Raw genomic sequence first — 17,128 nt, forward strand, 5'->3', positions numbered from 1 at the left:
AAATGGACCACATCGGATGCTGTACTGGAAATGGACCACATCGGATGCTGTACTGGAAATGGACCACATCAGATGCTGTACTGGAAATGGACCACATCAGATGCTGTACTCTCCCTGCTACTCTCATGGTTTCAGCTCAGTAAAGAAAAGTCACAGAAGGATCACGGATCTGATAGCTCTTTCTCCCTTCAAAATCAGCCTTAAGGGTGAAGCCCACATGGGTAAACCACACTCAAAACTTACTCCAACATTCCTGTCACATATAATGGGGCTTGGAATAACTGCTAAGTCACTGTTTTGACTAGAAAACGAAACAAGTCTCCACAGTCAAAGCACACACAGCTCTCTGATGACCCAGTCCTGTTTTCTGTTTAGCTGGATGCTAGAGTTTCACTCAGAACCATGCTAGCTTTTGCAATTGGCATTCTGAGAGCTCAAGGGTGCTAATCTAATTCTGACAAAAAAAAAATTAAGTTATTCAAAGCTAGGGGACAATTTATCCCACACATCAATTTTATAATGTTTCATACATGACTGAATCACACTGGGAGTCAAGATCAATGTCTGGAAATAAGGACATGTTGGAGGCCAAGAGGATAACTGTTTGGAAGGTGATGAGGACAAAGCCAACCTAAGCTCTATCCCTGGCAGGGATTTTCTTAACGTCAGAAGGCCTTTGAGATTTAAGTGTCATGGGCTACCTTTGCCATCATGCTGTGCTTCTCCTCCAGGGCATCTTACTTAGAACCAAGGTAACAGAAGGCATTCAAGAGCTGAGCAGAAGAAGGAACAGCTGTAAAGCCAAGAATTTTTTCGAGAGCCCCCATAACTAACTCCCAGGCACTTCATGGAGCTGCTTTGGATAGATCTGGGGAGGCAGGGGAATGCAAATATGAAGAGAATATCCTTTTCAGAGCCCGCAGTTGACCTTGGAAGAGAAAACATTGCTAAAAGCAACACGAAATACCTCGCTGCTTATTAATAGAAGCAATGGAGGCAGAGTTTTATAAAGAACTATCGGAAAGGGCCCTGAGCCATCAACGTGCAAAACAAAACCTACCAGGCAAGCAGGATCTCCAGAGAAAACAACTCTCAGCTTGCGGCAAACACTATACTGTTGTGTCAATTATTCAACGAGTTCAAAAACATTCAGTTCCTGCTGTAATTAAAAACAGTGTAAAGTACCTCTGATTCTCATTTAAAAGGTTATCTAGTAAATGTTCTCTTGCACACTAAACTAAAAACACCACATTTCATGTAGCTGGTTTTCTTGCTGTAGTATCCATAAAAGGCAGGAAAGCAGCAGACACTGACATTGTATCAGCACAGGTTAAGAGAGTTGACCCACTTCAGCAAAAAGCTTCTTAGTGCAGTAAATGTTCAGTCTACCGTTCCTATACTCGCTCGTTGGCTCGCTTTCATTTGGTTGGGCACTTAGGATAGCATTCAAACCCTATCTTATGACCGAGTTCTTCCCAGACTAAACCAGCTTCATCTCCAACCACATGCAGTTAACTGCAGCTTCCAGCAAGCAACACTCTAAAATCTCCATGTTGTCATACAGAATGCCACTCTCCCCTTGTCTGTTAGACTCACATCTAGATGGGCTTCACTGCTCAATTCAACCTTCACTATCACCAGAATTAGTTCTTGTACTAAGTACAGCCTTCCTCGGGGCTTCTAAGCCTTTGTGTTTATGTATATTATAAATCACAAATATGTATATTTACATATACATAGTTCACAGTATATCTCAAGAGTTTTATAAATCTAGCTCGCAGACCTTGAGTTCTTTAAATATACAAAAGCTCCTTTGAAACGCAACAGTCTTCTGACGAAGACAGCTGTGACAGGTATACAAGGTGTTAAAAGAACACTGGAGAATTTCTCTGCTTGGATGTGGGAGTTAGGAAGGTGCCAGGGACTGCTTTCAGGACGGTGCACTGCATATGAATTTTACATAGAAATTTATCATGTGGACAGGGGCAGCGACTCAGAATGAGCAGCATAAGAAGGGCCAGAAAGGCTCAGGAAGCAGAAAAGGGTCTGAACCTGAAGGGGCTGTGCTACAGAGGACAAAAATCCTTAAAAAAGAAGGCAACCTGAAGGTTCGGGTTAGGATCCCATCCGGAGCAGTGGCACATCACGGGATTATACCCAGTAGATCAAAAGCATGGCAACTGACCTCCTTTTTGAACCTTGAGAGTTAATGAAAAATAAAGTCACAAGAGAGGCAGAGTGAAGAAATTCATTTCATCGTCAGTTGTCTTTCCTAAAAGTAATAACCTGTTTATTAAGATCAAATCTTCATATCTTGTTTATTTTATTAAGAGAAAGGTCTCCTCAAAGCCCTGCCTGGCTTGGAACTCTCTACATAGACCCGCCTCTGCCTCCCAAGAGTTGAGATTAAATGCACGTGCCACCAGGCCTGGCTCCTTCATAATTTTTAATTCCTATAAAATAGAAGTTCCTTTCCATTACACACTTGGAAGTGTACTGAACTGACCAGATGGCACACTGCAGGAACTGTTACTCTTTGTAGAAAGGTGTCTAAGGCGCAGGCTTACCTTCATGGGCAAACACTCCAGCAGTACAAATGTTGGTTCACAAACCACCACAGTACCGTGGGGTAGCTTGAACCAGGCTCCATGCAAGTGCAATAACAAAACACAGAGAAGGGACAGAGGTCACTTGCGACAGTAAGGGCAGCGAACAGAGGAGAAGGGCATTTGAACTGGGGCTGTGACTCAGGAAGGCATACAAACTCGAAAAGCAACCCTGCTCATCCCTCCCAAGAACCATTCACTTCCAGCCAAACATCTGTCTATAATTAGAAGTGGTAGTGACATAAAATAGAAAGGGCTAACCAGAGAGAATGACAATCTGCTTAGAGAGGATGACCTTTTTCCAGCCTTCTGATAGAAAGAAATGCTAAATCATTAGATCCGTTCAAGGGTGAGCCGAAAGGTGAACTGAAAAGCATTTCTACACAAACAGAAAACTTTTGGGAAACATTTCAGCAAATGTGACATGGTGACGCTATGACACATTCTTCCACTTAAAGCTGACCCTCTATCAGGTACCTGTGGCAATTACCAAGTTTGCTGGAAGGGCCTAAGAGCAGGAAGGAAGATATGCGTAGTCAATGGTGGAGGATCAGAATCAGCCTGGGCATGCCAGACCCCATGCTGGAATACATTGTATCAGAGCTTCTCAAGTGGTCCACACTTAACACATCCCAAACTGGAATCAACATATGCATGTTCCCCCATGTTCTCTAGTTCACCAAGTAACACACAGGCGACTCTTGACTCCTCCTTGATTCCATCTTCTTCACTCTCCCCCACAACCACCACTTTCTTGAGAATGCGTAGCCGCCTGTCCCTGAGCTAAGTGCTCTGTAAATATGTTCGCATTTGATCCTTACTTAAAATTCCTATGAGCTAGGACTCCTCTCTGCCTCTCACCAAAACGAAGTTACACTTAGAAAAGATCTTCATGGAGCACTGTCCCACAACAGCCTTCGTGCTGTGTCTCCCCATCCATTCTGGCTTACTATCTTTTAGGACCTTACTATCCTCTTTGTTGCTACCACTAATTAAAACCAAGTCCAACTTCACCGTGTGGACTGTAAAAACTCCAGCTATGAACCTCAAATAGTTATTCCTTACATCGACAAAGAGGAAGTTCCTAAATTAGCCCCAAACCTCAAACGCCTGCATGTGCCAGGCATTTTCCCTGAAGGAAGTGAACACATGCCTCTTCTGTCCGGGTTGCTTCTTAACAAACTATAGCCCACAAGTTCCCAGAAGCAAGACCAAGTGACTAATCTTCAGCACTGCCTGCAACATCCGTGTTTCCTGTGAAACACTGACAGTTTCAAAAACCAGCTCAAACACCCTCATCAGAGAGAAATCCACCTATGTGTCGACTAGTCAGCACCAATTGATATGCTCTAAAATAGAATGCAATTTCCTTGTTTAAAATCTCTACCATGGTCCTATATTACCTTGTGGTCAAGGCTAACCTATTTGATGACATCAAAGGCTCCCGGAGACATCCCTACTTGCTTCTCTTATCAGACATCCTTCAACACGTATCCCACGGCTGAACTAGGATTCATCCGATTCCTGGAACATGCTCATGTTGGCTCCTGAGATCTCCGCGCAGTTTTCTATCTTCCAGAAGTGCCCTTCGCTCGCCTTATCCATCACAATTTAGCTAGGCATCATCACACATCCTTCCTGGCTGATGGCGCCGTTCACGGAGAGGCACACTTACGGTTTCCATCATCAAGATATATCACATTACAGAGCATCTCTCTCATCCAGTGCTAGGTGAACCGTAACCACCGATGCCGACAAGTGAAGGCCTGGCCCTTCATTGTACTGGGAAGATGTCTGCATGACACTCAAGACCAAGCATGTAGTTCTACTCAATACATATCTGTTGAACAGATGAATTAACCAAATATCATGGAGCCTATGAATTTGCCATTCTTCTTACTCAGCAAGAAGAGATTCTTCCCCTGAACTTTCTCAACTCTTCTGAAGATTTTTATTTATTATTATTAGGGGAGGGGAGCTACCCATGAGGGTAGGAGTGCCATGGTATGCATATGGAGCCAGTTCTTTCTTGTCTATCTTTATAAAGGTTCTGGGAGTTGAACTCAGGTCACCTGGTCATGTAGCATTTGCCCACTGAGCCATCTTGTCTGCCCAGCCTCTACACATTATCTCTAGCTTTTTCCTATGCTAAGATTATAGAAGGAAGAAAGACCAACCGTCTTATCTAGATGAGTTCCTTGACAGCCGAGGTCCATGCTGTGCTCAACTTTGTGCATTGCTGGCTCCTAACTTTATCTCCTAGTAAATCACAGTAACTGCAAATGCTAAGGCCCATAGTTCAATGCTATTTTCTTCTAGTTATTTTCCTAAGTGCAAGCACTGTGAGCTAACCAAAACTGTTCCACTGAGGGCTTTATGGAAAGACATTATTCACAACGTGGAAAAGAAGTGGTGCCAGCTAAAGACAGCATCCTCACAATAGGTTCTACTTCAGCAACAAACAACTGAAAAAAGTCCTACTTCCTATTCACTCTGAGTTACAAAAGATGGACATGGGAAATGAAAGGCAATTGAAACATAGTAGGTATGCTCTTCATCCTACAATGCAGGGAAACACAGCTCCGAGCTCCGTTTGTGATCTTCACATGGACCAACACATCCATCAAGAACTGTTTAAACATCAGTTGACATAACAATATGGACGGAGGAAATATCACAGGCACCACCCCTAGATGAAAAGCTGCAGGCACTTGAGGACTACTGAGAGAATTAGCCTTCCTCAGGAAGGAGTCCCCTAAATGACCATCCAATATAACCAATCCCTAAGTGGTCAGTCTTAAAAACACATACCTACAAGCAACGCTATATGGACTCAGTAGGTTGCATTTATGTACTTATTTTTATATACATGTACTATAATTGAGGGGAAAAGACCATCCATATTAGAGCAGTGATGACAGAGGCTGGAAGAAGGAGAGAATAATTTAATTATATCTTAATTAAGAATTTTTAAGGGGAATTATTTTAGAAAGTTGGTCATCTACACCTATAACCTCAGGACTTGGGAGGTCAAGGCAGGAAGATTCAGAATTTGATGTCAGCCTGGACTACATAGTGAGTTTGTTTGAAGCTGTCCTGGGGGTACGTAGATAACTGACAGACAGAGAGACAGAGACAGACAGAGACAGACAGAGAGACAGAGATTGATTATTCTATAGGCAGCATTCTACTTAGGGCCAGAAATCTACCCCCCAAAAGTCTGACTATTTCAATTGACTTTTTCATCAAATGTTCTTGAAATCCTACCTGTAAAGGGTCTCCAGTGACATGGGATGTTGTCTTACAGCAACCACCTTGTGTGACCTCCTTAGAGGCAGCTGCACGCTATCATTTGGTATTATCTTACCGGAACTGCTCACTAAAATGGTGAAAGTGTTGCAAATGGCCTTTCTGACTGCACAAACCTTTTAACTAAGAAATATTTTTGCACCAAAGCATCAGGTGGAAAGTATGGTCAATGTACAGATTGTTATTTGATAAAAGAAAAAGTATTTCTTACCTGAATTACTCCATGAAGAACTAACGAACACGGAACACAATTCCCACAGGTTAGTGAGGGGCTGGCGTTAGTAATTTCATTTGGTGGACTTTGTTGTTCTACATTTGTGTCTTTCAGTGTTAAAAATTTAAACTGTCCTTTAGGTTAGAATGGAGGTCAGTTTGTTAGATTTATAAAAGAAGAGGGAGAAAGAAACACTGGGAGGGACTATTTAACCTCAGGACTTAGTTAAAGTTAGCTTAGAATAACTAAAAGCAGATAAAAATAAAAATCTTTGTGGCCTAGTTCCCCCCAGTTACAGTCACTCAAAACCAAGTAATGTCAAGCCTCGCTTATAGCTTCACAGAGGGTCATTTAGATGTTATGGCTTTCAAGACATATATTAGCCAGAATTATGTCAAGAAATATGTTCATCTAACCTTTGAGCTGGCACCTTATCCTTGCTAGTCTCTGCCTTAAGACGTAGAGAGCTGCAAAACAAATGGCCAAAAATAGAAATTCCAGATCTTTTCTCTGTAAGGAGGCAGGTCTTGGGTATGACCAAGTTGTTACATTCCCGGAGACTTACACACATTCAACTTTCAGGGCTTTTTCTGAAACAAACAAACAAAAATCTAGGACATGTTTAAAATAGTAGTATTTTAGTCATCGTCTTGTTATTAGAAAACATTTTGTAACAAAAATATTAAGCAATAATTGAAATGATGCTATTTGTCTACAGTCCAAATTCTTTTGAAACATTTTAAAACATTTTTAGTGTGTGTGTATGTGTGTGTGTGTGTATGTGTGCGCGTGTGCGCGTGCATGTGTGTGTGTGTATAGGTGCACATGTATCACAACGTATATATGGAGACCAGAAGACAGTTTAGCAGTGTTGGTTCTCTCCTTCAACCATATTGTTTCTGGGGATTCCACTCAGGTTCTCAGGGCAGGCAGCAAGCATCTTTACCCATTGAGCCACCCTGACATCCATCTTGTCGGCTACCACTAGTTCAAATTCTAATGAAATATTTCAGAGCTTTTTTGATACTGTATCTTTCAATATTTCATTTTCAAAACATCAACTCTTGCTTCCTAGAGTCAGTAGCCTTTTATTTAAATAAACGTTGGACAAAGCATCTGAAAAATTTTTTTTAGACTTTGGCTCAATCAATACCCAGGGCTGGTCGCACTTACATTGGCAGCTGTTCACTTACCTTTTTTTCTCCAGCTTTGGGAAGAACACATGAAAGTTTGTTTTCTTCCCTTGCACAGCACTGTCTTCTTGCATGGATGCTTTAGTTGTCAATAGCAACAAGAATTAACTGTAAGACCTCAGCCATGTCTTTTGGAGACGCATAAATATCCCCGTTAAATGAAAGAAAAGGGAAGAAACTCAAAGCACTACAAACAGTGGTCAGTGTTGGACCAGCTTAGAGTCCTAGGGGTGAGAGAAGAGATGGTTTATTATTTCTCTGTAGGATGAATGTCTTCCCTCTTTAAACCAGAAAACATCCACTTTAGGTATGACTATTTTGTGTATTTGTGTAATTTAATGGGGTCTTTTAATGGAGTAACAGAATAAATTTTTTTAGGACTTTGATTTGACTCAATCAAAGCAATAATTGTAACTATTCATTCAGAATGATTCCACAATTTTATTAGAAGCAAGCATTACATTTGCTTGCCAGACTTTTTGTTTGTTTATACGTGATGTGATTTGTGTGCAAGCATGAGTGTGTGTGTGTTGCATGCATGCGAGTGTGGGGATGCGTATGCCAGTGTGCGCACATGCAGAGGGCACAGGGTGTCTTCCTCTATTGCTCTCTGCCTTATTGCCTGGAGCCAGGGTCTTTTTCTTACTGAACTAGAGGCTGGTCCATTAGGCTAGGTTGGCTGTGAGCAAGCTCCCTCCTGGGATCTGCTTGCTTCCCCCTCCTAATGCTGAAGTTAGAGCAAAGTGCATAACACATGGTTTTTAATGTGGGTGCTGGAGATTCAAACTCAGGTCCTCATGGCCCACTGATCTATCTCCTTGGCCTTTGTTTGTTAGATATTTTTACTCATGTTGGTTGTGTTTCTAGTTTGCACTTTGTTTTATTGCCTTTAGTTTAAAATAATTTATCATATCTTGATAGTGACCCATTTATTTAAATAAAATAATGAAATGCATTATAAGTATCATCTAAAAAAAAACACTGAAAATAAATCAAAGCATAAAGAACATTCTAGATGGCACATTTACAAGATGTGTGTATGGCCATGATTATGCATAAGAAATAAAATGTAAGAGAATATTATTTCCTTAATATATTCCATAACCAGTTTTGAATAATTTATCAGGAAAAATACTTTAAATTATGTTAAACGAAGAAAAAAGGAGTCATTGCAGGATAAAAAACATCATTATTTTCAATCTAGCTCTATTAGTACTGTAGAGTCCAACAGTATAGTCTGCCTCCTTATAATATCTCAAGGCTAGGTTAGAAATTAACATGAGCTGCCAAACATCCCAGATTTAGTAAATGTATTGGTGCAAGTATGCACACCTCTCAGGGCTTCTAGTTTAAGTCTCAACCAATACCCCATATTCTAACATTTATATTTTAAAACCATAGAAAACTTCTTTTTAAAGAAATATTAAACATGGAATATGGCCTGGTAGTGGGGGCACACACCTTTAATCCCAGTGCTAGGGAGGCAGAGGCAGGCAGATCTCTGTGAGTTTGAGGCCAGCCTGGTCTATAGAGTGAGTTCTAGGACAGCCAAGGCTACACAGAAATCCTGTCTTAAAAAAACCAAAAACCAAAACCAACCAAACAAACAAACAAAAAACTCAAAACAAAACAAAACAAAACAAAACAAAACAAAAAAACATGGGTTAGATGACTTCCAAGAAGTTTCTGGGGTCCATTCTCTGTTGATGGATAAGGAAATTTTCATAGGTAACCTACAGCCCAATTCTTGACAAGTTGCCAACAATACATTGCCTGCATGTGTCTTGCGTCTTAGTATAGTGCGAGAAGCCCTAGGATGAAGATCATTGGGAACATATAACACAGGAAAACTCTGTCCCCCTTCTGATAATTTGTTTCTCCACAGCTACTGTAAATGATCATGGGAGTTAAGTCCACTCAACTCTGTCAGCAAAGGCACTGGTTCCTAGTTCAGGGCTCCAGAGGAGCCGCTTGTAACGGGTTCCAAAAGACTGCTTCAGTTCATCTAAGACTTCTCACTGGTAATGCACCGACTTCTGCTCTATACCCTTACAATCAATAAGTACATTGATAAGTTTATGAAACTGTGACGAACCAAATCAAGTAAACCATTCAGTGACTAGATTTTCCTGCCTACTGAGCCCTGCTCTGTGGGTTAGGAGACAACCCTGAGCTTCAGACAACGCTAAAGATATACCTCTGTGATACAGGGTGTATCTAGCACGTGTCTGAGCCATGGGCTTTCTCTCCAGCAATTGAAAACCATCTCTATAGCCACCCGTGGTGGCATGCCCTTGCAATACCAGCATTCAAGAGGCAGAGGCAGAAGGATGGCAAGTCTGAGGGCAGCCTGGACTGTATGGTGGGAATTATAACGGGAAGGGGGAAACGAACGAAGAGGAGGGAAACAGACAAGGGGTGAGAATACAATACCATCCGTCAAAAACCATAAGTATCCACGGTGCCTGCTTTTTTGTTGCAGTTTAATTTACTGCAGTTTAAGTTTGCACTGAAAGGAGGTGAGATGCCCAGCTGTTAGGCCATTTAACACCTTTGGACAGGAAACATTGAAGTCCTACAAAGTTGGTGGCTAGTGCAATGACCCCATGAGGTAGACTGAGGCACAGAGCGTCTTAAACACGTGGCCCAGCAGGCCAGGTGCCAACCCCTCACTGGGACAGGTACGAGAGGGAAAGGAGCAATGTTCTATCTGCCAGATCCTAACCATCAGCTACCAAAACTAGCAAGTCTAGAAAGTTCTCCGTATCCCAGTCTTAAATTTAATAGTTTTCATTGCCAAAAACTTGGCATTCATCTGGGAAAATCTCTTCACAGTCAATTACCCAGCTTGGCACAGTTACACACAAACATCCGAGATGACAGACAGCAGAACACGGGCATTTAAGAACCGCAAAGAGCCGAGTTTTCAGGCTGTTACTTCATGACTATTAAAGGCAGAGAACTCACGGGCTCAGAGAACAGGGTACTTAGCAAACCTATACATTACTTCTCAGCAATTTGACATTCTCTTTGCTAATAAACTGTTTTAAACCCCAATTTTATTTATTATTATTATTATTATTATTATTATTATTATTATTATTATTTACTTATTCATTTGGGGTTTTTGAGTCAGGGTTCCTCTGCTGTAATAGCCATAGCTGTCCTGGAGCTGGCTTTGTAGACCAGGCTGGCTGTCCTCAAACTTAACAGAGACCTACTTACCTCTGCCTCCTGAGTTCTGGGATTAAAGGCATGTGCCACCATGCTGGCTTCAAAAACACAATTTTAAATAAAAGAATGAAACTATATATCAGAATTTTTAATCCCTAGCCATATGTAGATAGATCCCAAGATACAGTGAGTAGTTTAATGCATTAACTAATTTTAAACATATTATGAAAGAAAACTCTCAAAATACCATAGATCATGGAAAATGCAATTATCCAGTAAAAATATTAACTAACATAAGTATATATCAAAATAGGAGATACTAAAGACTTTTGGGTGTGGGAAGCTTATATTTAGAAACTCTAGGGGCTGGAGGAATGGCTTAGTGACTAAGAGCACAAACTGCTTTTGCAGAGGACCTGGTTGGCTCCCAACATTCACATGGAGTTACTACTACCATGTGAATACACGTTACATACAGTTACAACCACCTGCAACTGTAGCTCCAGAGAATCCAATGCCTTTTTCCAACCAGTGCAGGAGCTGTGCTCATGTGTATGGACCTACGCCCCTGCCCCTGCTCCCCACACATACAATTTTAAAAATTAGAAAAGGAGGCTGGAGAGATGGCTCAGCAATTAAGAGCAGTGGGGGCTCTTCTAGAGGACCTAGGCTTAATTCTCAGCACTCACGTGGCAGCTCGCAATCATTTGTAACCCCAGTTCCAGGGAATCTGCACTCTCTTTCAGCTTCCACTGACACCAGGCATGGACATGTTGCCCAGACACACATGCAGGCAAAATATATAATAAAAACAAGTTTTATTTTTAAAAAAAAAAGGAAAAAGAAAATCTATAAAAGAAAATAGAGTTGGGTGGATAGAGAGGTAGGAAGGATCAGAGAGGAATAGGGGAGGAAAACATTTGATTGAAATATATTTTATGAAAAAATTTTCAGTTAAATAAAAAGTAAAACAGAAAAAGAAAATCTATGCGCAGAGTGGTTGCTGTCAGCTTCGCAATGCACACCTCTAACTAGCACTTAGAGAAGGCATTGACTTTGAATTTAACATTTATAAAATAAAACTAAAGGTTGCTGGTCTTGTGGTTTGTCTTGTTTTTGTTTTGACAGGGGTCTCACTGTGTAGCCCTGGCAGTCCTGGATCTCACTCTGTAGACCAGGATGGCCTTGAACTCATGGAAATCTGCCTGCCTCTCTGCCTCTAGAAAACTGGGATCACAGGCAGACACCACCATGGCTGGAACAAACGACACTGATTTCACAAAGGATGTCTTCGTCTAAGCTGTGTGAGTGGTTTTCTCCTCCCCTTTGTGGACTAGCCCAATTTTAAATGTGGTGAAAAGCTGCTTAGGTTTCAGAGTCCATGGACAACACCTGTGTAAGGCAACCCTGGCCAACCACAGTGTCTGGTCATGTTTCTACAGGAAAACAGCCAGTTCTGCAGAATTGCTGCCATTACTCCATAGAATGCTTAGAGAGACACTGACCAAATTAACTCTCTGACTTTAAACTCTACCAACAAAAATCATCTACGTAAAATCCGTAGTCAAAAGTATAGTACCTACCAAGACTAGTCCTGACTTTTCGTATAACCAGCTACACTGGAAAGCAAGAGCTTCTGATAAAACAGAAATATCTATTTGTTTCCCAAAATCATCTACCATATTCCAAAGCTAAAAATAAGTCTGATGATATTTGTATCTATCTTCCTCCACTGGAGTTGCAATGATTTAGTAATTTTATCAGGCTAAATTAAAACTGAAATCCTTTATAAAGACTGTGAAATGATATGGAAATGAACAAACAGATGATTTTTATGAGTTTTTTCCACACACCATAATAACTCATCTGGGCCTATGTTGGCTTCAATGGGAACTTTATAAGGACCGTAATTGTCTCTTTAATTATGTATTAGTAACAGTAAGTATAAAAATAAAAAATCTATAATGATACTGTAATACATTAAAATAGAAAATTATATTTGGTTTTACTTAACCAAATGCTATACCTCATAATATGCAACGTTTTAGTAAGTACAATTATTTTGCTTCTTGTCCCAACATGTCCCTAGAGAAGCACTAACAACCACTGTAGACCAGTGCAACTTATTTTCTTCACAAGCTAAACTGTCTTGGCTAGCTACTATTCTTTGAAGAAGATCCTTCATTTGTTTTGATTAAGTAGAAAATGCTAACTCCTGAGTTCTCCTCCAGGGCTGTTCAAGGTGAGAATCCCGGCACATTAAACTGTTGCTTCGTGAAGGTGTCTGGGGAATAGGTATCTCTGCTTCTTCTAAGGAGACAGGGTCTTTACTGGATTGGAGCCCTCTCAGAACACACACCATCCTCTTGTTACTATTTGGACTTTTGTGATGATTTGTTTACGGAGTGGGGGGCAAAGAGGGGAGAGATGGAGAAACAGAGGAAGGGAGGGACTAAGAGAAATCTTACAGGCTATCCATGCACCAGGATTCCATGTCCCATTGCTAAAGGAGCTTGGCGAGGAGTCCATGAGATCCAGCCCTTCCTCACACTGTAGTGGAGAGTGCAGACTGAAGTTTGGGTTCCAGACTATCCTGTGCACAGTACTTTCTTCAGGCTCTTCCAGTCTACCCAGGCCCAAGCGGCTTACACAGAAGAGCCCTCTGTGAAGTCCAGATAGATCAGGAGGAGATCACGTACTCTATCCACAATGCTTGCCTCCTGTTCTGTCTTTCATTGTTTACTTAAACATTCGTTTCTTACTTTTTAAAAAGTAAGATGAAGCCAGGCAGTGGTGGCGCACACCTTTAATCCCAGCACTCAGGAGGCAAAGGCAGGAGGATCTCTGTGAGTTCGAGGCCAGCCTGGTCCATAAGAGCTAGTTCCAGGACAGGCTCCAAAGCCACAGAGAAACCCTGTCTCAAACAGACAAATGTACGATGAAAATGATTTTGAAAAAGCGCCAGTTTCCAAACAAGATAGAACAAAAACAAATAGGATTAAGGAGATCAGGTCTGCATATCTTTTAAGGCATCTTCAAAGGGACCAAAAGTAGAAAGTGACTGAGCAGAAAATGTCACTTTATAAAATCAATCAAGATTTATTCTCCTTTTAGTTCCCCCCCCCCCCCTGCTCTCTCTCGGAACAGGCTATCACTGTAGAGTTCTCCCATACTCTGCTGTATGGAACACTGATGATGACACACGCTCAGACAGTTACTGTAGCTGGTAGATCTTGTAAGAACACAACATTGAAAACTACCTTGCTACATATGAGTAGGGGATTCTTATTGAACATCTGCGTGACAGCAAACTGCAAAGCCATTTAAAGGACTGAGTCACGTTTACGTGAACCTGTAAGGACTGGTCTTCAAACACTTTTGTTAAGGTGCAGAAGAGTTTTAATTTTTGCTGATCTTAAGTGAAAACTCTTAAAATTATTTCGGCATTACTGCAAAGACCAGGAAGGAACAATGACTGTCTACTGGAGACGAGAACTTAGAGTCAAGAAAACAAGAAGGAAACAAATACTTACCATGACTGCAGCTCCAGAGGGCTCTCTCTCCCTCCTTCCCTCCTGCCCTCCACCCCCCCTTTCATTTTTTCACTTAAATGTTCACTTCTTACCTTAATTTTTCTTTTACAAAGGATGAGTTACGTAAATATAGAAAATGTAAATCCATACCCCCCGCAGTGTTAAAAGCATTTTCTTTTTAATAAGTGCTTTGGGTCTTTTTGTTACAATGTGTCCCAGATAGCACTCCACTCTTAGCTTCTACTCCTCCTTCAGAGATTATGGATCCGGGAACACAGCACACACCACGTGCACAGGGACACTGCATTAGAGCTGAAGTTGAAAGTCCTTAGAGAGTGTGATTCTTTCTAACAAGTAAAAAAGACTCTACCTTAATGAAAAATAGACAACCTGATGGCTACAATATTGGCAAAGGGACAAATTTCAGCCCATCATAACAACATCAGTCAAATGTCTAAGGAGAAACAGGAAACTAGGATCAGACTAACAAGAGGCTTCCTTGGAAGAGAGGTGGACGGAGAGCATCCTAAAATCAAGCAACAGGCAATGGACCAGTCTCTTGATTCAGCATCACTGAGTGAGAAACCACTCTCTAACTGACCAGAGCTAAGAATATGTACGCCATTCAGACACACACAAGCATTTGTCTCTCCTACATATTAGAACTCTGTAACTCAGCAGATTTCAACATTACGTTCAAAGTTATTTTAGAAGCAGTGCACAGACCCAGCAGGAAAGGACTGGTTAATTAATTACAGGGCAGCTACACAATGAATCCATACAGAGGGACTTTTCACATACAGATAACAAGGAAATGACTTGGAGATGCTCTGCAGTGAAGGCACAGAGCCAGTTATCCACTGTATTCTATTTGTATAGAGCAGGTAGGTGGCAAGAGAGACAGAGAAGAGACCCAGAGTATGAAAAATATCTCTGAAAGGCATACAGGACCACTGATGGCGATTATTTCTCTGAGGAGTGGTTATCTCAGGAAATGAGTACATTTTCCTCTCTAAAAAAAAATCAATATTCTAAAAAAAAAAAACTTTGGGAAAATGTAAAAACCTACAAACAACTGAAAAAAAAGATCCTGCTCTCTTCAGGAGCATATATACTAAAATCGCAATGATACCAAGATCTACATGGCCCATGGCAAGGATGGATTGTTAAGTTGGGAGCATAGCCCCCCAGCCCCTCGCATCCATCCCAGCCCCTAAGCCTGGGAGTTGTATTGGTCTGGACTCCAAATCCCAGCATGCCCAGGGGGGGGGGGTCAGGACCACTCCCACAGGGTATTGAAGTGAGCTTCCAGAGGAGAAACAAGTGGTTTTCGGGTCTGCATGTGCTCCCTGCTGTCCTGTCTCCCTGCCATGCACTAGGCCGCCAGAGAGAATCATTCTTAATAAAACAATGGGCATTTTGATTTGGTTTGATTTGACCTAATTGGACTTCTTGCGCCGGCGGAGCTGCCCTTTTCTTACTAATTTTTACTTATCATGGATGACTTGCAAACTGTCACGTGCTCTGCAGTTTTTGCATAGATTTCGGTATTTGTAAACTTACAGTAAGTTTTGAATGAGGAAAAAGAAAAGAGGAAAAGGCAAAGCTACCTCTGCATTGTGGCGGAGACAGTCAAGTTCAATGTCTGCACTGAATACCATCCTTATTCGCTGTGGGATCCCCATGGAGTGGGTCAACATCACTAACCATCGTCCCAAAAGCAGTTGGTCTGAACTGCACAGAGCACGAACCCTGCAGACAGAGTACCAAGCAGAAACATTGTGCGGGACAGCACAAGAAGCACACCTGCTGTGTGCTGCAGGCTCTGGTGTCTGAGTAGCAGCATTCTGCTCCCAGGTCCCTGTGTGCAGGGCATGTGTTTTCCTGCGCCAGGGGTGTGAGGAGAGACCTGGCCACTACCTCTCAAGAGTCTACCATGCTTCCTCTTGACTTGCCCAGCCCTTCAGCTTGATAAGCACTAAAACTTCTACTCTGTAAAGTTTAAGAGCTGCCCGTATTAACTGGAGGAAGGAGCTTGGGAAATCAGGGGCTCTTAATAGCATTGTTGCAAAGATCAGTTCTAACCCTGGAAAGAAAGAGCAAAGTTGTTTCTTTACAACTTCACTTTGAAGACCACACACACTCAAAAACTACCTGCTTCAAAAGGTCAAGATTCTTCAACACTGCTTTGGGTTTGGAATCTGCATTCCTAGACCACTCGAGGTCACTCAAGGAACTCGGTGTTCTTAAACAGTCTTTCCAGGGAAGGGGCGGCTGAATACCCTTTGATAGAAAACAACAACAACAAACCCAACCTCACTTCCTAAGGATTTGGGGATTCAGGTTTGGTGACAAAATTAACTCTAAAATTATCCACGGTCTTGCTTTTATTCCTACCTTAAAAACAAACAAAAGAGAGTCTCTGTTCTAATCTCATAATGAGGAGAGAAAGCTGATGAACTCGGGACAATGGGGTATGTTCACCTCCTTTAAGCTGTCTCCAATATGGCTCCAGATAGAACAGCTACCCCAGATTCCCAGTTATTCTTGGGACACACACAATTGTACAGTTATAAATAAGCTGTTAATATAAGGCAGACTCTATGTGTAACAAAAGTGATTTTACTTGTGGGCTACGGACGGAAAGATGTTTGCTAGAGGAGACCTCTGTGAGGGGAATAACGTGTGACTTTCCAAGTTGGCTTCACCTGAGGGCTAGGTGGATCTGCTCTCTGGCAGAGCACTTGCCCAGCAGGTTCAAGCCCCAGGGTTTGATCCTCAGGGCCAAAAAGAAGAATTTCTAATTTACTAGTAATCATTTAAACTTACCAAAGACACACTTGCATGAAATGGTGTGAATGAGGACAAAACTCAGTGACCCGTGCAAGGATCAAAAAAGAAATCATCTCTTTCTACAAGACTCAGTTTCTGAGCGAAGACACAAGAGAACAACCATAAAATTAAGCATCTCATTTACTGCAGTGAAGCTCTGGGCCTCTTACTTGAAATACAGAAGCAATTCAATAATGTGCTGATCAATCCTATGTCTACATGCACCAGCAAGCAGCATACAGTCTAACGCCAACAATCAGGTGACTG

General features: G+C 41.6%; 1 protein-coding gene across 4 annotated transcripts in view; it reads right to left on the reverse strand.

Moving 5' to 3' along the window:
* Npnt (nephronectin) overlaps positions 1-17,128 on the reverse strand; it is a 66,626-nt gene that overhangs the window by 42,588 nt on the left and 6,910 nt on the right. For 2 of the 4 annotated variants that reach the window (XM_005357304.3, XM_013350062.2), the window contains exon 3: positions 6,546-6,596. The exons of the other annotated variants lie outside the window; for them this stretch is intronic. In XM_005357304.3, coding sequence (XP_005357361.2) covers positions 6,546-6,596 — 51 coding nt within the window. The remainder of the gene's footprint in view (positions 1-6,545; positions 6,597-17,128) is intronic. 4 annotated transcript variants of the gene reach the window in all.

This window comes from Microtus ochrogaster, chromosome 21 (genome assembly GCF_000317375.1).
Source record: "Microtus ochrogaster isolate Prairie Vole_2 chromosome 21, MicOch1.0, whole genome shotgun sequence".
In the NCBI taxonomy this organism is placed as follows: domain Eukaryota; kingdom Metazoa; phylum Chordata; class Mammalia; order Rodentia; family Cricetidae; genus Microtus; species Microtus ochrogaster.